We start from the raw sequence: 21,736 nt of genomic DNA, 5'->3' as shown, positions 1-21,736 counted from the left end.
TCATACTACAGCGTCACACAAAAGTATCAAAGGTTGTATATCCTCAAGCCTTTTGAATTTGAATCCTGAAAAGTAACAGTTTTCCGGACATCTTCACCCAATAGAGAGTATGCACATGCATGATTTTCCCATCAGGACACGCCCCCCTCATCTAGACTGAGTGGCAAAACATTGAGCAGCATGGAGTGTTGGAGTTTGGAAGCGCTCAACCGTCCTGCGTACCACAAAATGTTGTGTTATAGAAAACGAGCACTTCCAAACTCTGACACTTAGAAAAATAATCAAATGCAGGGCATTTCTTGACAGAAAGTAGCTCATAACGTTTCTATGGTGGATTTTTATGAAACAAAAACTTTGCAGATAGAAAGAAGATAATTCAAGCTTTTCGTACAGCTGCAATGTTGGTGAGTTTAACATTGTTTAATGCAATCAGACAGGACTTTTCTGTTTGGATGAATGGGCTGTCAAGGCCAGAAAGTAGTTTTTTGCCACTCAGTGGGCGTTCCTGCATAACTTCCAAGTACGATGATGTCACACGCATACCCTCTATAGAGATGCCATGATGAAGAACATAAACCTGCCAAAGCTGAATGATTAGGATGTTTACTGTAAGTGAACCATACATGTCCCTATTCCTGCAGGCCAGAGTCCTACACAGATGATGTTGAGTTAGCTGAAGGACTCACAAATGGTAATAACATAAGATATTAAAGATGTTGTAAGTGATTGCTTTTGTTAAAACAAACAACTTTTTTTTAGTTTTTAGTTTAAAGGTTAAAGCTCTATCCTGATCGTAATTCTTGCCATAAAGTGTTTGTGTAGTAGCAGGTGTCTCCCGTTCCCTCTAGTTATTTAATAAACTGAAAATGCATTCTCAGTTGGGTCACCATCTGATCAGTAGAGAGAGATGTTTTTTGTTTTTCATCACTTCCAACATAATTTGTTTATCCTGTATCCAGCATGAGTTCTCTCTCCTGGTTATTGTCTGTTTGAGTAAACCAGAACTCTCACCCCAAAACACGCCTGTCCCCATTTCTTCCGAGGTTGCCGGATTTGACCCGGGGCGAGTGTGTTTTAGGGCAAGCATTCTTGTATTCTAGTAAGGGGCTGGAGAGACAGGACTGTTTAACATTTACACTGTTAAACACTTACTCATTCACTTATTTTAAGATAATAATATAATATTAAAAAAATGAAGGTTTGTGACATGATTGATTTTCTTGGACCACTGAGAAAAACATAAGGGAAACTTTGACAGGAAAAGACTCGCTCACCGTATAGAAAATAGAAGTAAAACTCCTTAAACTGAGACTTAAATATTTTTTCTTTATTTTAACATGCTCATAAAGTGCTCGTGCTCAAAGTGCAATTAAAAAGCAAACGTTTCGGTCCTAGGACTATAGCACTGACGAAGGTCCTAGGACCGAAACGTTTGCTTTTTATTGGACGTCATAAAAGAAAATCACATGTTTATTGGAGAAATGTCAAGGATACAAGCACAACAAAGTCGTGGGACTTAGTTCCATTGCGGAAATTATTGAAATGATTATGAATATGACATATGTTTCTTGAGTCATTGTGATTTGACAATACTAATAATGTATTGAGTCATTATAGACCCACTCACTACACCCACCCACAACAACAACAATAACAACACGTTTTATTAATATTGCACTTTACATTTGAAACTCAAAGTGCCACAGACAGTACATAAAGAAGTGGGCAAAGACAACCTATAGGGGTGAAACCAGAATAGCTAACCAAATGCTTACAATTATTTAATTAATTAATACCGTACAATGGAAAGTCCCCCAGGATTTTGTTTTTGTTATCCTTTTAGTCTGTCTTACTACACTTCTGTGCTGTTTACATTTCTGAGTAATAAATGATCCAAACAATACTCCATAGTTTTGAAATCATGTCACGACGAAAAAAAAAACACGTGGTCTGTTCTCAGATGCTCAGGAGCAGCTGTGGGCGGACCTGAAGGCGGGTGCAGAGTCCGGTTGGGACTTCTCGTCCCGCTGGTTCGTGGACGGGCAAGGAGACAACGCCGGCGCCCTCGGGGACACGCGCACCAGTCATATCCTTCCCGTCGACCTCAACGCTCTGCTGTGTACCAACGAGAGGCTGCTCGCCTCCTTCCACAGGATCCTGGGTAAAGACATTGAAATTCAAATGAGTTCTATATCCCCAGGCGTTAATCAGCAGGGGTCTTCACCATGCCGGCTTGTGCTGCACATTTATGTCAAAAAAATATTTTTTGCCACAGACATACAACATGTGTGGACAATAACATTAACACATAAAGAGCTGGCCCTGAACGACCATAACAGGTCTCTAACTCTGAAAGTGTTCAAATGGAACCAAATGGACATTAAGGTTACAATTGTACACTCTCATAGTTAAGGTGGTTTTAGCAAATAAAACATTTGAGAACGACTAGTCTAGTACTAATGGACTCCTAATGTTTTTGATTGATTGATTGAATATTTTATTAGACAGAATGTATAAACAGCAACACAGTACAGTCAAACACTCGGTCCTAAAGGGATAGCAGCACCAAAAAAGTCCTTGCGGTCTTGTTTCCATTTGGGCCCTATGCAATCAATTCATAGACATGACATGAACAATAACATAATTCAATATCATCATAGGAAAAAACAACAATGTGCCATAGTAAATAAGTGTCATACATATTCTGAAGAAAACCTGGAGACTGACATTCAGTAGCCCTTCTCCTGCCGGGAGAATCTAGACACAGCTGCGCGACATGAGACTAATTAATTAGAGCGTGTGTTTAACAAAGGTGCAGACGATCAGAAATCAGCAGAGCGTGATCGACGTTTGCGCTACTCTATGCCGAATTGAAGTGGACTCGTCCCAGAATTTTCTTTCTCCCTGGAAATAAAAACGTCTGGGTTTCCGAGGCTAGACATTCAGTAATTGTGTCTTATGATCAAAATAAGAACATTATAATGGTGTGTAAAAAAAGAAAATCAAACATTTGCCACATACAAGACCAAGTAGCCTATTTGACACATTGATGACCCCTGATAATCCTGCTTCTACTACATCGGTTTTCCCTGCCTGCGAATGGTCTCCGGGAATAGGTTCTGTGCAGACTGTAATCTTGGGTGAAGGTGGCATGCCTGTTTCCAGTTCCGGATCAGTTTCCCATTGTTTGATTGGCTCAGCAGCAAAATTGAGCCAGAAACGCATATCGTCTCTGTCGGCTGAAATCCAAAACTGTTATGTTTCAGGATTAAAATAAAAGTAGCACATATAGAACCTGGATCTCCCCAGAGCCATAGAGCCAAGAGTGATTCTCCTTTAGGCTACTGGATTAGATGGTTTGGCTTTAGTGTCCCTTCCCGCACGGCACGGGAGACCCAGAGCCATAGAGTAAGACATTGAGGGCTGCCCCCTCAATGTCTTACTCTATGGCTCTGGGTCCCATGAAGGAAACGGAGATGTCGTAACTCCGTCTTACTCTATGGCTCTGGGGAAACCCAGGTTCGAATCCTGGGCATTCTACAAGCAATGGAGAAAATTATCAGGAAACCGCATCAGGAAACGGAAGTCATGCACAGAGCCTGCTAGAAGCACCAACCCTCTTCTCATGTACCGTCACTGTTCTCCAGGGGTGGAAAGCAACTAAGTACATTTACTTAAGTACTGTACTTGAGTACAATTTTGAGGAATTTACTTTGCTTGAGTATGTAACATTTTCAGTACTTTTACTTCTACTCCACTACATCTCAGAGGCAAATATTGTACTTTTACTCCACTACAATAGTTACTAATTACTTTGTAGATTTTCATTATTATTACAAAACATACATTAAGCACTTCAGCGCTGTACACATTTCGGCCATTTGAAAATAGCTGATCTACAAGCTCACAATGTGTCATGGTGCGACGCATTGTGAGCTTGTAGATCTGCTATTCGCATATATATCGCAATATTTGATACATTTGTAAACATGAAATTGGACATTCTGCATAATGAGTGCTTTCTGCTTTTGGTGCTTTAAGTACATTTTAATGCCAACACTTCTGTACTTTTACTCAAGTACATTTTGAATTCCGGACTTTTACTTGTAACAGAGTTACATTGCAGTATATTAGTACTTTTACTTCAGTAAAACATGTGAGTACTGTTTTCCACCACTGCCTCTGTGTCAAGGTGACGGGGACCGGGCTGAGTACTACGACCGTGCTGCGGTCCGCAGACTGGAAGCCATGGAGGCCGTGCTGTGGGACGCTGAGAGGGGCGTCTGGTTCGACTACAGCCTGAGGACTCACTCCAGGCACTCTGCGTTTTATCCCTCCAACCTGGCGCCCATTTGGGCAGAGTGTTACTCCCACCCTGCCATGGCGGAAAGGGCAGTCCTGTACCTGAAGGTCAGTCTCTCCAGACATCATTGTTGATCTTTATATTTCCAGGATATTTACGCTGTTTATTAGCATTTTCTCCTCGGGTTATGGGAACTGTTTATTAGAATTTTCTCCTCGGGTTATGGGAACTGTTTATTAGAATTTTCTCAGAGACAGAGACATCGGGACATCTCTAGTCAGCACCAAACACTTAGAATGCTACAATGGTAGCTACATGGTTATTCAGGGAGTTTATGTTTTACATTTTGACCCAGTTCAATTCATTTTACACATTTATTTAATTCATGATACGGTTGTTATCTTGTATAACTGTTGTTTTTGCTAGTAATGTAATGGTAAGAAATGATGGGGGGGGGAGTTATGAAGTTGTAAATTATATTACAATTGATTAAGAAAATAAGTGATTAGTGTTGAATCAGTGCACACACACACATCACAGGTGTTATAGCAGTTCTCCATTGCGCCAGCAGATGGAGCCCTTTCCCCATGGAAATGTTCTCTGTGTTTACTTGTCCTGTGTGGGGTCTACAGTCTACACACACTCACGTGCGCAGGCAGTGGTGGAAAAACTACTCACATTTTGTACTTAAATAAAAGTATCACTACTTCAATGAAGAAACACTCCGTTACAAGTAAGTAATCATCCGGAAAACAAATACTTGAGTAAAAGTACAAAAGTATTGGCATCTATACTCCTCACTCAAATGTGCACTTGCAGTTTGGGCAACTCAAAAGCAAACTCCACATGCCCTAACATTTTATTTACCTGCCATAGTGTCAACCCCTTACCCCTGTGTTGGATATGTGGTTAGACTGGCATATTTGCCGATACCGATATGACCAAATAAGGGCCGATCCGATACTTTTCTGATACCAATACAGTATCGGGACATCTCTAGTAACTAGTAACTAAAGTTTCCAAATAAATGTAGTGGAGTAAAAGTACAATATTTGTATCCGAGATGTGGTGGAGTAGAAGTAGAAGTATTGGAAATTGGAAATACTCTAGAGTAAAAATAATTAAAAAAGTACTTAAGTACAATATTTAAAGATGGAGTGCCGTGATTTTTTTCCACCCTAAAACATGTTCATCAGGTCTTATTGTTATATAAGGAGGTATACTTTTTTTTCAAAAAAGTGTACAGTATTTGTTAAAATGTTGTTTTTATATGGGCACGCCCACCAGTTCATTAAGTATGCCTGGTTTGCCTGGTGGGTGGTGATGGGTGGTGATCCACCTGCACTGAAGCCACACCCACAGCTGTAGTTGTATGATAAAGGGGGAGGGGTTAGGGGAGGGGCTGATAGTGTGATGTCACTATATTACTGTTTATTTAATTGGCCCGTTTGACTGTCAAGGGTTCAGCCTCCAGGAAGAAACCCTAAATACAAAGTTAATACACCATTGCACATAAAAACGACTCCAGGGTGTCTAATGAAGTACTGTCACCTCATAGACACATGAAAAACTGGAAAAATATTGGCACTCCCTCTAAATAAGTAAGTAAATGTACTTAGTTACTTGTTTCCACCACTGCACACAGGACAGCGGTGCTCTTGTGTTCCCCAACGGCGTGCCTACCTCCCTGACAGAGAGCTCTCAGCAGTGGGACTACCCCAACGCCTGGCCACCACTGCAGCACATGCTGATCCAAGGTAAAACCCCAACGCCTGGCCACCACTGCAGCACATGTTGATCCAAGGTAAAACCCCAACGCCTGGCCACCACTGCAGCACATGTTGATCCAAGGTAAAACCCCAACGCCTGGCCTCCACTGCAGCTCATTCTGATCCAAGGTAAAACCCCAACGCCTGGCCACCACTGCAGCTCATTCTGATCCAAGGTAAAACCCCAACGCCTGGCCTCCACTGCAGCTCATTCTGATCCAAGGTAAAACCCCAACGCCTGGCCTCCACTGCAGCACATGTTGATCCAAGGTAAAACCCCAACGCCTGGCCTCCACTGCAGCACATGCTGATCCAAGGTAAAACCCCAACGCCTGGCCACCACTGCAGCACATGCTGATCCAAGGTAAAACCCCAACGCCTGGCCACCACTGCAGCACATGCTGATCCAAGGTAAAACCCCAACGCCTGGCCACCACTGCAGCACATGTTGATCCAAGGTAAAACCCCAACGCCTGGCCACCACTGCAGCACATGTTGATCCAAGGTAAAACAACGCCTGGCCACCACTGCAGCACATGTTGATCCAAGGTAAAACCCCAACGCCTGGCCACCACTGCAGCACATGCTGATCCAAGGTAAAACCCCAATGCCTGGCCACCACTGCAGCACATGTTGATCCAAGGTAAAACCCCAACGCCTGGCCACCACTGCAGCACATATTGATCCAAGGTAAAACCCCAACGCCTGGCCACCACTGCAGCACATGTTGATCCAAGGTAAAACCCCAACGCCTGGCCACCACTGCAGCACATGTTGATCCAAGGTAAACCCCCAACGCCTGGCCTCCACTGCAGCACATGTTGATCCAAGGTAAACCCCCAACGCCTGGCCTCCACTGCAGCACATGTTGATCCAAGGTAAAACCCCAACGCCTGGCCTCCACTGCAGCACATGTTGATCCAAGGTAAACCCCCAACGCCTGGCCACCACTGCAGCACATGTTGATCCAAGGTAAACCCCCAACGCCTGGCCACCACTGCAGCACATGTTGATCCAAGGTAAAACAACAACGCCTGGCCTCCACTGCAGCACATGTTGATCCAAGGTAAAACAACGCCTGGCCACCACTGCAGCACATGTTGATCCAAGGTAAAACCCCAACGCCTGGCCTCCACTGCAGCACATGTTGATCCAAGGTAAACCCCCAACGCCTGGCCACCACTGCAGCACATGTTGATCCAAGGTAAAACAACGCCTGCCCACCACTGCAGCACATGTTGATCCAAGGTAAAACCCCAACGCCTGGCCACCACTGCAGCACATGTTGATCCAAGGTAAAACCCCAACGCCTGGCCTCCACTGCAGCACATGTTGATCCAAGGTAAAACCCCAACGCCTGGCCACCACTGCAGCACATGTTGATCCAAGGTAAAACAACGCCTGGCCACCACTGCAGCACATGTTGATCCAAGGTAAAACCCCAACGCCTGGCCACCACTGCAGCACATGTTGATCCAAGGTAAAACAAACACTGGTGTTTTTATCTGCTTGCAGAGCTGATCAATGATCCGAAAGGTCAAAACGCCACGATGCGCTTTTTTCATCATTTTTCGCTAGAAAGGTCAAAACGCCACGATGCGCTTTTTTCATCGCTAGAAAGGTCAAAACGCCACGATGCGCTTTTTTCACCTTTTGACCTTTGACCTTTTGACCTTTGACATTTTGACCTTTCACCTTTTGACCTTTCACCTTTTGACCTTTGACCTTTCATCGCTAGAAAGGTCAAAACTGTTTTCATCATTTTTCGCTAGAAAGGTCAAAACGCCACGATGCGCTTTTTTCATCATTTTTCGCTAGAAAGGTCAAAACGCCACGATGCGCTTTTTTCATCATTTTTCGCTAGAAAGGTCAAAACGCCACGATGCGCTTTTTTTAACGCTAGAAAGGTCAAAACGCCACGATGCGCTTTTTTCACCTTGACCTTTGACCTTTTGACCTTTCACCTTTTGACCTTTGACCTTTTGACCTTTCACCTTTTGACCTTTGACCTTTCATCGCTAGAAAGGTCAAAACTGTTTTCATCATTTTTCGCTAGAAAGGTCAAAACGCCACGATGCGCTTTTTTCATCATTTTTCGCTAGAAAGGTCAAAACGCCACGATGCGCTTTTTTCATCATTTTTCGCTAGAAAGGTCAAAACGCCACGATGCGCTTTTTTCATCGCTAGAAAGGTCAAAACGCCACGATGCGCTTTTTTCACCTTTTGACCTTTGACCTTTTGACCTTTCACCTTTTGACCTTTGACCTTTTGACCTTTCACCTTTTGACCTTTGACCTTTCATCGCTAGAAAGGTCAAAACTGTTTATAATTTTTCGCTAGAAAGGTCAAAACGCCACGATGCGCTTTTTTCATCATTTTTCGCTAGAAAGGTCAAAACGCCACGATGCGCTTTTTTCATAATTTTTCGCTAGAAAGGTCAAAACGCCACGATGCGCTTTTTTCATCATTTTTCGCTAGAAAGGTCAAAACGCCACGATGCGCTTTTTTCATCATTTTTCGCTAGAAAGGTCAAAACGCCACGATGCGCTTTTTTCATCGCTAGAAAGGTCAAAACGCCACGATGCGCTTTTTTCATCGCTAGAAAGGTCAAAACCCCACGATGCGCTTTTTTCATCGCTAGAAAGGTCAATACGCCACGATGCGCTTTTTTCATCGCTAGAAAGGTCAAAACGCCACGATGCGCTTTTTTCATCATTTTTCGCTAGAAAGGTCAAAACGCCACGATGCGCTTTTTTCATCATTTTTCGCTAGAAAGGTCAAAACGCCACGATGCGCTTTTTTCATAATTTTTCGCTAGAAAGGTCAAAACGCCACGATGCGCTTTTTTCATCATTTTTCGCTAGAAAGGTCAAAATGCCACGATGCGCTTTTTTCATCATTTTTCGCTAGAAAGGTCAAAACGCCACGATGCGCTTTTTTCATCGCTAGAAAGGTCAAAACGCCACGATGCGCTTTTTTCACCTTTTGACCTTTGACCTTCTGACCTTTGACCTTTTGACCTTTGACCTTTTGACCTTTCACCTTTTGACCTTTGACCTTTCATCGCTAGAAAGGTCAAAACTGTTTTCATCATTTTTCGCTAGAAAGGTCAAAACGCCACGATGCGCTTTTTTCATCATTTTTCGCTAGAAAGGTCAAAACGCCACGATGCGCTTTTTTCATCATTTTTCGCTAGAAAGGTCAAAACGCCACGATGCGCTTTTTTCATCATTTTTCGCTAGAAAGGTCAAAACGCCACGATGCGCTTTTTTCATAATTTTTCGCTAGAAAGGTCAAAACGCCACGATGCGCTTTTTTCATCATTTTTCGCTAGAAAGGTCAAAACGCCACGATGCGCTTTTTTCATCGCTAGAAAGGTCAAAACGCCACGATGCGCTTTTTTCATCGCTAGAAAGGTCAAAACCCCACGATGCGCTTTTTTCATCGCTAGAAAGGTCAATACGCCACGATGCGCTTTTTTCATCGCTAGAAAGGTCAAAACGCCACGATGCGCTTTTTTCATCATTTTTCGCTAGAAAGGTCAAAACGCCACGATGCGCTTTTTTCATCATTTTTCGCTAGAAAGGTCAAAACGCCACGATGCGCTTTTTTCATCATTTTTCGCTAGAAAGGTCAAAACGCCACGATGCGCTTTTTTCATCATTTTTCGCTAGAAAGGTCAAAACGCCACGATGCGCTTTTTTCATCATTTTTCGCTAGAAAGGTCAAAACGCCACGATACGCTTTTTTCATCATTTTTCGCTAGAAAGGTCAAAACACCACGATGCGCTTTTTTCATCATTTTTCGCTAGAAAGGTCAAAACGCCACGATGCGCTTTTTTCATCGCTAGAAAGGTCAAAACGCCACGATGCGCTTTTTTCACCTTTTGACCTTTTGACCTTTTGACCTTTCACCTTTTGACCTTTGACCTTTTGACCTTTCACCTTTTGACCTTTGACCTTTCATCGCTAGAAAGGTCAAAACTGTTTTCATAATTTTTCGCTAGAAAGGTCAAAACGCCACGATGCGCTTTTTTCATCATTTTTCGCTAGAAAGGTCAAAACGCCACGATGCGCTTTTTTCATCATTTTTCGCTAGAAAGGTCAAAACGCCACGATGCGCTTTTTTCATAATTTTTCGCTAGAAAGGTCAAAACGCCACGATGCGCTTTTTTCATCGCTAGAAAGGTCAAAACGCCACGATGCGCTTTTTTCATCGCTAGAAAGGTCAAAACGCCACGATGCGCTTTTTTCATCGCTAGAAAGGTCAAAACCCCACGATGCGCTTTTTTCATCGCTAGAAAGGTCAATACGCCACGATGCGCTTTTTTCATCGCTAGAAAGGTCAAAACGCCACGATGCGCTTTTTTCATCATTTTTCGCTAGAAAGGTCAAAACGCCACGATGCGCATTTTTCAAAATTTTTCGCTAGAAAGGTCAAAACGCCACGATGCGCTTTTTTCATCATTTTTCGCTAGAAAGGTCAAAACGCCACAATGCGCTTTTTTCATCATTTTTCGCTAGAAAGGTCAAAACGCCACGATGCGCTTTTTTCATCATTTTTCGCTAGAAAGGTCAAAACGCCACGATGCGCTTTTTTCATCATTTTTCGCTAGAAAGGTCAAAACGCCACGATGCGCTTTTTTCATCATTTTTCGCTAGAAAGGTCAAAACGCCACGATGCGCTTTTTTCATCATTTTTCGCTAGAAAGGTCAAAACGCCACGATGCGCTTTTTTCATCATTTTTCGCTAGAAAGGTCAAAACGCCACGATGCGCTTTTTTCATCATTTTTCGCTAGAAAGGTCAAAACGCCACGATGCGCTTTTTTCATCATTTTTCGCTAGAAAGGTCAAAACGCCACGATGCGCTTTTTTCATCATTTTTCGCTAGAAAGGTCAAAACGCCACGATGCGCTTTTTTCATCATTTTTCGCTAGAAAGGTCAAAACGCCACGATGCGCTTTTTTCATCGCTAGAAAGGTCAAAACCCCACGATGCGCTTTTTTCATCGCTAGAAAGGTCAATACGCCACGATGCGCTTTTTTCATCGCTAGAAAGGTCAAAACGCCACGATGCGCTTTTTTTCATCATTTTTCGCTAGAAAGGTCAAAACGCCACGATGCGCTTTTTTCATCATTTTTCGCTAGAAAGGTCAAAACGCCACGATGCGCTTTTTTCATCATTTTTCGCTAGAAAGGTCAAAACGCCACGATGCGCTTTTTTCATCATTTTTCGCTAGAAAGGTCAAAACGCCACGATGCGCTTTTTTCATCATTTTTCGCTAGAAAGGTCAAAACGCCACGATACGCTTTTTTCATCATTTTTCGCTAGAAAGGTCAAAACGCCACGATGCGCTTTTTTCATCATTTTTCGCTAGAAAGGTCAAAACGCCACGATGCGCTTTTTTCATCGCTAGAAAGGTCAATAGGCCACGATGCGCTTTTTTCACCTTTTGACCTTTGACCTTTTGACCTTTGACCTTTTGACCTTTCACCTTTTGACCTTTGACCTTTCATCGCTAGAAAGGTCAAAACTGTTTTCATCATTTTTCGCTAGAAAGGTCAAAACGCCACGATGCGCTTTTTTCATAATTTTTCGCTAGAAAGGTCAAAACGCCACGATGCGCTTTTTTCATCATTTTTCGCTAGAAAGGTCAAAACGCCACGATGCGCTTTTTTCATCATTTTTCGCTAGAAAGGTCAAAACGCCACGATGCGCTTTTTTCATCATTTTTCGCTAGAAAGGTAAAAACGCCACGATGCGCTTTTTTCATAATTTTTCGCTAGAAAGGTCAAAACGCCACGATGCGCTTTTTTCATCGCTAGAAAGGTCAAAACGCCACGATGCGCTTTTTTCATCGCTAGAAAGGTCAAAACCCCACGATGCGCTTTTTTCATCGCTAGAAAGGTCAATACGCCACGATGCGCTTTTTTCATCGCTAGAAAGGTCAAAACGCCACGATGCGCTTTTTTCACCTTTTGACCTTTGACCTTTTGACCTTTCACCTTTTGACCTTTTGACCTTTCACCTTTTGACCTTTGACCTTTCATCGCTAGAAAGGTCAAAACTGTTTTCATAATTTTTCGCTAGAAAGGTGATAACGCCACGATGCGCTTTTTTCATCATTTTTCGCTAGAAAGGTCAAAACGCCACGATGCGCTTTTTTCATCATTTTTCGCTAGAAAGGTCAAAACGCCACGATGCGCTTTTTTCATAATTTTTCGCTAGAAAGGTCAAAACGCCACGATGCGCTTTTTTCATCGCTAGAAAGGTCAAAACGCCACGATGCGCTTTTTTCATCGCTAGAAAGGTCAAAACGCCACGATGCGCTTTTTTCATCGCTAGAAAGGTCAAAACCCCACGATGCGCTTTTTTCATCGCTAGAAAGGTCAATACGCCACGATGCGCTTTTTTCATCGCTAGAAAGGTCAAAACGCCACGATGCGCTTTTTTCATCATTTTTCGCTAGAAAGGTCAAAACGCCACGATGCGCATTTTTCAACATTTTTCGCTAGAAAGGTCAAAACGCCACGATGCGCTTTTTTCATCATTTTTCGCTAGAAAGGTCAAAACGCCACGATGCGCTTTTTTCATCATTTTTCGCTAGAAAGGTCAAAACGCCACGATGCGCTTTTTTCATCATTTTTCGCTAGAAAGGTCAAAACGCCACGATGCGCTTTTTTCATAATTTTTCGCTAGAAAGGTCAAAACGCCACGATGCGCTTTTTTCATCATTTTTCGCTAGAAAGGTCAAAACGCCACGATGCGCTTTTTTCATCGCTAGAAAGGTCAAAACGCCACGATGCGCTTTTTTCATCGCTAGAAAGGTCAAAACCCCACGATGCGCTTTTTTCATCGCTAGAAAGGTCAATACGCCACGATGCGCTTTTTTCATCGCTAGAAAGGTCAAAACGCCACGATGCGCTTTTTTCATCATTTTTCGCTAGAAAGGTCAAAACGCCACGATGCGCTTTTTTCATCATTTTTCGCTAGAAAGGTCAAAACGCCACGATGCGCTTTTTTCATCATTTTTCGCTAGAAAGGTCAAAACGCCACGATGCGCTTTTTTCATCATTTTTCGCTAGAAAGGTCAAAACGCCACGATGCGCTTTTTTCATCATTTTTCGCTAGAAAGGTCAAAACGCCACGATACGCTTTTTTCATCATTTTTCGCTAGAAAGGTCAAAACACCACGATGCGCTTTTTTCATCATTTTTCGCTAGAAAGGTCAAAACGCCACGATGCGCTTTTTTCATCGCTAGAAAGGTCAAAACGCCACGATGCGCTTTTTTCACCTTTTGACCTTTTGACCTTTTGACCTTTCACCTTTTGACCTTTGACCTTTTGACCTTTCACCTTTTGACCTTTGACCTTTCATCGCTAGAAAGGTCAAAACTGTTTTCATAATTTTTCGCTAGAAAGGTCAAAACGCCACGATGCGCTTTTTTCATCATTTTTCGCTAGAAAGGTCAAAACGCCACGATGCGCTTTTTTCATCATTTTTCGCTAGAAAGGTCAAAACGCCACGATGCGCTTTTTTCATAATTTTTCGCTAGAAAGGTCAAAACGCCACGATGCGCTTTTTTCATCGCTAGAAAGGTCAAAACGCCACGATGCGCTTTTTTCATCGCTAGAAAGGTCAAAACGCCACGATGCGCTTTTTTCATCGCTAGAAAGGTCAAAACCCCACGATGCGCTTTTTTCATCGCTAGAAAGGTCAATACGCCACGATGCGCTTTTTTCATCGCTAGAAAGGTCAAAACGCCACGATGCGCTTTTTTCATCATTTTTCGCTAGAAAGGTCAAAACGCCACGATGCGCATTTTTCAAAATTTTTCGCTAGAAAGGTCAAAACGCCACGATGCGCTTTTTTCATCATTTTTCGCTAGAAAGGTCAAAACGCCACAATGCGCTTTTTTCATCATTTTTCGCTAGAAAGGTCAAAACGCCACGATGCGCTTTTTTCATCATTTTTCGCTAGAAAGGTCAAAACGCCACGATGCGCTTTTTTCATCATTTTTCGCTAGAAAGGTCAAAACGCCACGATGCGCTTTTTTCATCATTTTTCGCTAGAAAGGTCAAAACGCCACGATGCGCTTTTTTCATCATTTTTCGCTAGAAAGGTCAAAACGCCACGATGCGCTTTTTTCATCATTTTTCGCTAGAAAGGTCAAAACGCCACGATGCGCTTTTTTCATCATTTTTCGCTAGAAAGGTCAAAACGCCACGATGCGCTTTTTTCATCATTTTTCGCTAGAAAGGTCAAAACGCCACGATGCGCTTTTTTCATCATTTTTCGCTAGAAAGGTCAAAACGCCACGATGCGCTTTTTTCATCATTTTTCGCTAGAAAGGTCAAAACGCCACGATGCGCTTTTTTCATCGCTAGAAAGGTCAAAACCCCACGATGCGCTTTTTTCATCGCTAGAAAGGTCAATACGCCACGATGCGCTTTTTTCATCGCTAGAAAGGTCAAAACGCCACGATGCGCTTTTTTTCATCATTTTTCGCTAGAAAGGTCAAAACGCCACGATGCGCTTTTTTCATCATTTTTCGCTAGAAAGGTCAAAACGCCACGATGCGCTTTTTTCATCATTTTTCGCTAGAAAGGTCAAAACGCCACGATGCGCTTTTTTCATCATTTTTCGCTAGAAAGGTCAAAACGCCACGATGCGCTTTTTTCATCATTTTTCGCTAGAAAGGTCAAAACGCCACGATACGCTTTTTTCATCATTTTTCGCTAGAAAGGTCAAAACGCCACGATGCGCTTTTTTCATCATTTTTCGCTAGAAAGGTCAAAACGCCACGATGCGCTTTTTTCATCGCTAGAAAGGTCAATAGGCCACGATGCGCTTTTTTCACCTTTTGACCTTTGACCTTTTGACCTTTGACCTTTTGACCTTTCACCTTTTGACCTTTGACCTTTCATCGCTAGAAAGGTCAAAACTGTTTTCATCATTTTTCGCTAGAAAGGTCAAAACGCCACGATGCGCTTTTTTCATAATTTTTCGCTAGAAAGGTCAAAACGCCACGATGCGCTTTTTTCATCATTTTTCGCTAGAAAGGTCAAAACGCCACGATGCGCTTTTTTCATCATTTTTCGCTAGAAAGGTCAAAACGCCACGATGCGCTTTTTTCATCATTTTTCGCTAGAAAGGTAAAAACGCCACGATGCGCTTTTTTCATAATTTTTCGCTAGAAAGGTCAAAACGCCACGATGCGCTTTTTTCATCGCTAGAAAGGTCAAAACGCCACGATGCGCTTTTTTCATCGCTAGAAAGGTCAAAACCCCACGATGCGCTTTTTTCATCGCTAGAAAGGTCAATACGCCACGATGCGCTTTTTTCATCGCTAGAAAGGTCAAAACGCCACGATGCGCTTTTTTCACCTTTTGACCTTTGACCTTTTGACCTTTCACCTTTTGACCTTTTGACCTTTCACCTTTTGACCTTTGACCTTTCATCGCTAGAAAGGTCAAAACTGTTTTCATAATTTTTCGCTAGAAAGGTGATAACGCCACGATGCGCTTTTTTCATCATTTTTCGCTAGAAAGGTCAAAACGCCACGATGCGCTTTTTTCATCATTTTTCGCTAGAAAGGTCAAAACGCCACGATGCGCTTTTTTCATAATTTTTCGCTAGAAAGGTCAAAACGCCACGATGCGCTTTTTTCATCGCTAGAAAGGTCAAAACGCCACGATGCGCTTTTTTCATCGCTAGAAAGGTCAAAACGCCACGATGCGCTTTTTTCATCGCTAGAAAGGTCAAAACCCCACGATGCGCTTTTTTCATCGCTAGAAAGGTCAATACGCCACGATGCGCTTTTTTCATCGCTAGAAAGGTCAAAACGCCACGATGCGCTTTTTTCATCATTTTTCGCTAGAAAGGTCAAAACGCCACGATGCGCATTTTTCAACATTTTTCGCTAGAAAGGTCAAAACGCCACGATGCGCTTTTTTCATCATTTTTCGCTAGAAAGGTCAAAACGCCACAATGCGCTTTTTTCATCATTTTTCGCTAGAAAGGTCAAAACGCCACGATGCGCTTTTTTCATCATTTTTCGCTAGAAAGGTCAAAACGCCACGATGCGCTTTTTTCATCATTTTTCGCTAGAAAGGTCAAAACGCCACGATGCGCTTTTTTCATCATTTTTCGCTAGAAAGGTCAAAACGCCACGATGCGCTTTTTTCATCATTTTTCGCTAGAAAGGTCAAAACGCCACGATGCGCTTTTTTCATCATTTTTCGCTAGAAAGGTCAAAACGCCACGATGCGCTTTTTTCATCATTTTTCGCTAGAAAGGTCAAAACGCCACGATGCGCTTTTTTCATAATTTTTCGCTAGAAAGGTCAAAACGCCACGATGCGCTTTTTTCATAATTTTTCGCTAGAAAGGTCAAAACGCCACGATGCGCTTTTTTTCATAATTTTTCGCTAGAAAGGTCAAAACGCCACGATGCGCTTTTTTCATCATTTTTCGCTAGAAAGGTCAAAACGCCACGATGCGCTTTTTTCATCATTTTTCGCTAGAAAGGTCAAAACGCCACGATGCGCTTTTTTCATCATTTTTCGCTAGAAAGGTCAAAACGCCACGATGCGCTTTTTTCATCATTTTTCGCTAGAAAGGTCAAAACGCCACGATGCGCTTTTTTCATCATTTTTCGCTAGAAAGGTCAAAACGCCACGATGCGCTTTTTTCATCGCTAGAAAGGTCAAAACCCCACGATGCGCTTTTTTCATCGCTAGAAAGGTCAATACGCCACGATGCGCTTTTTTCATCGCTAGAAAGGTCAAAACGCCACGATGCGCTTTTTTTCATCATTTTTCGCTAGAAAGGTCAAAACGCCACGATGCGCTTTTTTCATCATTTTTCGCTAGAAAGGTCAAAACGCCACGATGCGCTTTTTTCATCATTTTTCGCTAGAAAGGTCAAAACGCCACGATGCGCTTTTTTCATCATTTTTCGCTAGAAAGGTCAAAACGCCACGATGCGCTTTTTTCATCATTTTTCGCTAGAAAGGTCAAAACGCCACGATACGCTTTTTTCATCATTTTTCGCTAGAAAGGTCAAAACGCCACGATGCGCTTTTTTCATCATTTTTCGCTAGAAAGGTCAAAACGCCACGATGCGCTTTTTTCATCGCTAGAAAGGTCAATAGGCCACGATGCGCTTTTTTCACCTTTTGACCTTTGACCTTTTGACCTTTCACCTTTTGACCTTTGACCTTTTGACCTTTCACCTTTTGACCTTTGACCTTTCATCGCTAGAAAGGTCAAAACTGTTTTCATCATTTTTCGCTAGAAAGGTCAAAACGCCACGATGCGCTTTTTTCATAATTTTTCGCTAGAAAGGTCAAAACGCCACGATGCGCTTTTTTCATCATTTTTCGCTAGAAAGGTCAAAACGCCACGATGCGCTTTTTTCATCATTTTTCGCTAGAAAGGTCAAAACGCCACGATGCGCTTTTTTCATCATTTTTCGCTAGAAAGGTCAAAACGCCACGATGCGCTTTTTTCATAATTTTTCGCTAGAAAGGTCAAAACGCCACGATGCGCTTTTTTCATCGCTAGAAAGGTCAAAACGCCACGATGCGCTTTTTTCATCGCTAGAAAGGTCAAAACCCCACGATGCGCTTTTTTCATCGCTAGAAAGGTCAATACGCCACGATGCGCTTTTTTCATCGCTAGAAAGGTCAAAACGCCACGATGCGCTTTTTTCACCTTTTGACCTTTGACCTTTTGACCTTTCACCTTTTGACCTTTTGACCTTTCACCTTTTGACCTTTGACCTTTCATCGCTAGAAAGGTCAAAACTGTTTTCATAATTTTTCGCTAGAAAGGTGATAACGCCACGATGCGCTTTTTTCATCATTTTTCGCTAGAAAGGTCAAAACGCCACGATGCGCTTTTTTCATCATTTTTCGCTAGAAAGGTCAAAACGCCACGATGCGCTTTTTTCATAATTTTTCGCTAGAAAGGTCAAAACGCCACGATGCGCTTTTTTCATCGCTAGAAAGGTCAAAACGCCACGATGCGCTTTTTTCATCGCTAGAAAGGTCAAAACGCCACGATGCGCTTTTTTCATCGCTAGAAAGGTCAAAACCCCACGATGCGCTTTTTTCATCGCTAGAAAGGTCAATACGCCACGATGCGCTTTTTTCATCGCTAGAAAGGTCAAAACGCCACGATGCGCTTTTTTCATCATTTTTCGCTAGAAAGGTCAAAACGCCACGATGCGCATTTTTCAACATTTTTCGCTAGAAAGGTCAAAACGCCACGATGCGCTTTTTTCATCATTTTTCGCTAGAAAGGTCAAAACGCCACAATGCGCTTTTTTCATCATTTTTCGCTAGAAAGGTCAAAACGCCACGATGCGCTTTTTTCATCATTTTTCGCTAGAAAGGTCAAAACGCCACGATGCGCTTTTTTCATCATTTTTCGCTAGAAAGGTCAAAACGCCACGATGCGCTTTTTTCATCATTTTTCGCTAGAAAGGTCAAAACGCCACGATGCGCTTTTTTCATCATTTTTCGCTAGAAAGGTCAAAACGCCACAATGCGCTTTTTTCATAATTTTTCGCTAGAAAGGTCAAAACGCCACGATGCGCTTTTTTCATAATTTTTCGCTAGAAAGGTCAAAACGCCACGATGCGCTTTTTTCATCATTTTTCGCTAGAAAGGTCAAAACGCCACGATGCGCTTTTTTCATCATTTTTCGCTAGAAAGGTCAAAACGCCACGATGCGCTTTTTTCATCATTTTTCGCTAGAAAGGTCAAAACGCCACGATGCGCTTTTTTCATAATTTTTCGCTAGAAAGGTCAAAACGCCACGATGCGCTTTTTTCATAATTTTTCGCTAGAAAGGTCAAAACGCCACGATGCGCTTTTTTCATCATTTTTCGCTAGAAAGGTCAAAACGCCACGATGCGCTTTTTTCATCATTTTTCGCTAGAAAGGTCAAAACGCCACGATGCGCTTTTTTCATCATTTTTCGCTAGAAAGGTCAAAACGCCACGATGCGCTTTTTTCATCATTTTTCGCTAGAAAGGTCAAAACGCCACGATGCGCTTTTTTCATCATTTTTCGCTAGAAAGGTCAAAACGCCACGATGCGCTTTTTTCATCATTTTTCGCTAGAAAGGTCAAAACGCCACGATACGCTTTTTTCATCATTTTTCGCTAGAAAGGTCAAAACGCCACGATGCGCTTTTTTCATCATTTTTCGCTAGAAAGGTCAAAACGCCACGATGCGCTTTTTTCATCGCTAGAAAGGTCAATAGGCCACGATGCGCTTTTTTCACCTTTTGACCTTTGACCTTTTGACCTTTCACCTTTCACCTTTTGACCTTTGACCTTTTGACCTTTCACCTTTTGACCTTTGACCTTTCATCGCTAGAAAGGTCAAAACTGTTTTCATCATTTTTCGCTAGAAAGGTCAAAACGCCACGATGCGCTTTTTTCATAATTTTTCGCTAGAAAGGTCAAAACGCCACGATGCGCTTTTTTCATCATTTTTCGCTAGAAAGGTCAAAACGCCACGATGCGCTTTTTTCATCATTTTTCGCTAGAAAGGTCAAAACGCCACGATGCGCTTTTTTCATAATTTTTCGCTAGAAAGGTCAAAACGCCACGATGCGCTTTTTTCATCATTTTTCGCTAGAAAGGTCAAAACGCCACGATGCGCTTTTTTCATCATTTTTCGCTAGAAAGGTCAAAACGCCACGATGCGCTTTTTTCATCATTTTTCGCTAGAAAGGTCAAAACGCCACGATGCGCTTTTTTCATCATTTTTCGCTAGAAAGGTCAAAACGCCACGATGCGCTTTTTTCATCGCTAGAAAGGTCAAAACGCCACGATGCGCTTTTTTCATCGCTAGAAAGGTCAAAACCCCACGATGCGCTTTTTTCATCGCTAGAAAGGTCAATACGCCACGATGCGCTTTTTTCATCGCTAGAAAGGTCAAAACGCCACGATGCGCTTTTTTCATCATTTTTCGCTAGAAAGGTCAAAACGCCACGATGCGCATTTTTCAACATTTTTCGCTAGAAAGGTCAAAACGCCACGATGCGCTTTTTTCATCATTTTTCGCTAGAAAGGTCAAAACGCCACAATGCGCTTTTTTCATCATTTTTCGCTAGAAAGGTCAAAACGCCACGATGCGCTTTTTTCATCATTTTTCGCTAGAAAGGTCAAAACGCCACGATGCGCTTTTTTCATCATTTTTCGCTAGAAAGGTCAAAACGCCACGATGCGCTTTTTTCATCATTTTTCGCTAGAAAGGTCAAAACGCCACGATGCGCTTTTTTCATCATTTTTCGCTAGAAAGGTCAAAACGCCACGATGCGCTTTTTTCATCGCTAGAAAGGTCAAAACGCCACGATGCGCTTTTTTCATCGCTAGAAAGGTCAAAACCCCACGATGCGCTTTTTTCATCGCTAGAAAGGTCAATACGCCACGATGCGCTTTTTTCATCGCTAGAAAGGTCAAAACGCCACGATGCGCTTTTTTCATCATTTTTCGCTAGAAAGGTCAAAACGCCACGATGCGCATTTTTCAACATTTTTCGCTAGAAAGGTCAAAACGCCACGATGCGCTTTTTTCATCATTTTTCGCTAGAAAGGTCAAAACGCCACAATGCGCTTTTTTCATCATTTTTCGCTAGAAAGGTCAAAACGCCACGATGCGCTTTTTTCATCATTTTTCGCTAGAAAGGTCAAAACGCCACGATGCGCTTTTTTCATCATTTTTCGCTAGAAAGGTCAAAACGCCACGATGCGCTTTTTTCATCATTTTTCGCTAGAAAGGTCAAAACGCCACGATGCGCTTTTTTCATCATTTTTCGCTAGAAAGGTCAAAACGCCACGATGCGCTTTTTTCATCATTTTTCGCTAGAAAGGTCAAAACGCCACGATGCGCTTTTTTCATCATTTTTCGCTAGAAAGGTCAAAACGCCACGATGCGCTTTTTTCATCATTTTTCGCTAGAAAGGTCAAAACGCCACGATGCGCTTTTTTCATCATTTTTCGCTAGAAAGGTCAAAACGCCACGATGCGCTTTTTTCATCATTTTTCGCTAGAAAGGTCAAAACGCCACGATGCGCTTTTTTCATCATTTTTCGCTAGAAAGGTCAAAACGCCACGATGCGCTTTTTTCATCATTTTTCGCTAGAAAGGTCAAAACGCCACGATGCGCTTTTTTCATCATTTTTCGCTAGAAAGGTCAAAACGCCACGATGCGCTTTTTTCATCGCTAGAAAGGTCAAAACCCCACGATGCGCTTTTTTCATCGCTAGAAAGGTCAATACGCCACGATGCGCTTTTTTCATCGCTAGAAAGGTCAAAACGCCACGATGCGCTTTTTTTCATCATTTTTCGCTAGAAAGGTCAAAACGCCACGATGCGCTTTTTTCATCATTTTTCGCTAGAAACGTCAAAACGCCACGATGCGCTTTTTTCATCATTTTTCGCTAGAAAGGTCAAAACGCCACGATGCGCTTTTTTCATCATTTTTCGCTAGAAAGGTCAAAACGCCACGATGCGCTTTTTTCATCATTTTTCGCTAGAAAGGTCAAAACGCCACGATGCGCTTTTTTCATCGCTAGAAAGGTCAAAACGCCACGATGCGCTTTTTTCATCGCTAGAAAGGTCAAAACCCCACGATGCGCTTTTT

At 42.5% G+C, this 21,736-nt stretch overlaps 1 protein-coding gene across 1 annotated transcript in view; it reads left to right on the top strand.

Annotated features, from left to right (window-relative positions):
* Positions 1-21,736, top strand: part of treh (trehalase (brush-border membrane glycoprotein)) — a gene marked incomplete at both ends in the record, with an annotated part of 109,198 nt that overhangs the window by 5,659 nt on the left and 81,803 nt on the right. The window contains 4 exons of the mRNA XM_079513823.1: positions 642-691; positions 1,961-2,161; positions 4,193-4,410; positions 5,949-6,060. Of these exons, the coding sequence (XP_079369949.1) occupies positions 642-691; positions 1,961-2,161; positions 4,193-4,410; positions 5,949-6,060 (581 nt within the window). The remainder of the gene's footprint in view (positions 1-641; positions 692-1,960; positions 2,162-4,192; positions 4,411-5,948; positions 6,061-21,736) is intronic.

Source organism: Electrona antarctica (genome assembly GCF_951216825.1).
Source record: "Electrona antarctica genome assembly, chromosome: 11".
Taxonomy (NCBI): Eukaryota; Metazoa; Chordata; class Actinopteri; order Myctophiformes; family Myctophidae; genus Electrona; species Electrona antarctica.
Note: the sequence above shows the minus strand (reverse complement) of the source record. Positions and strands in the feature narration are given on the sequence as shown.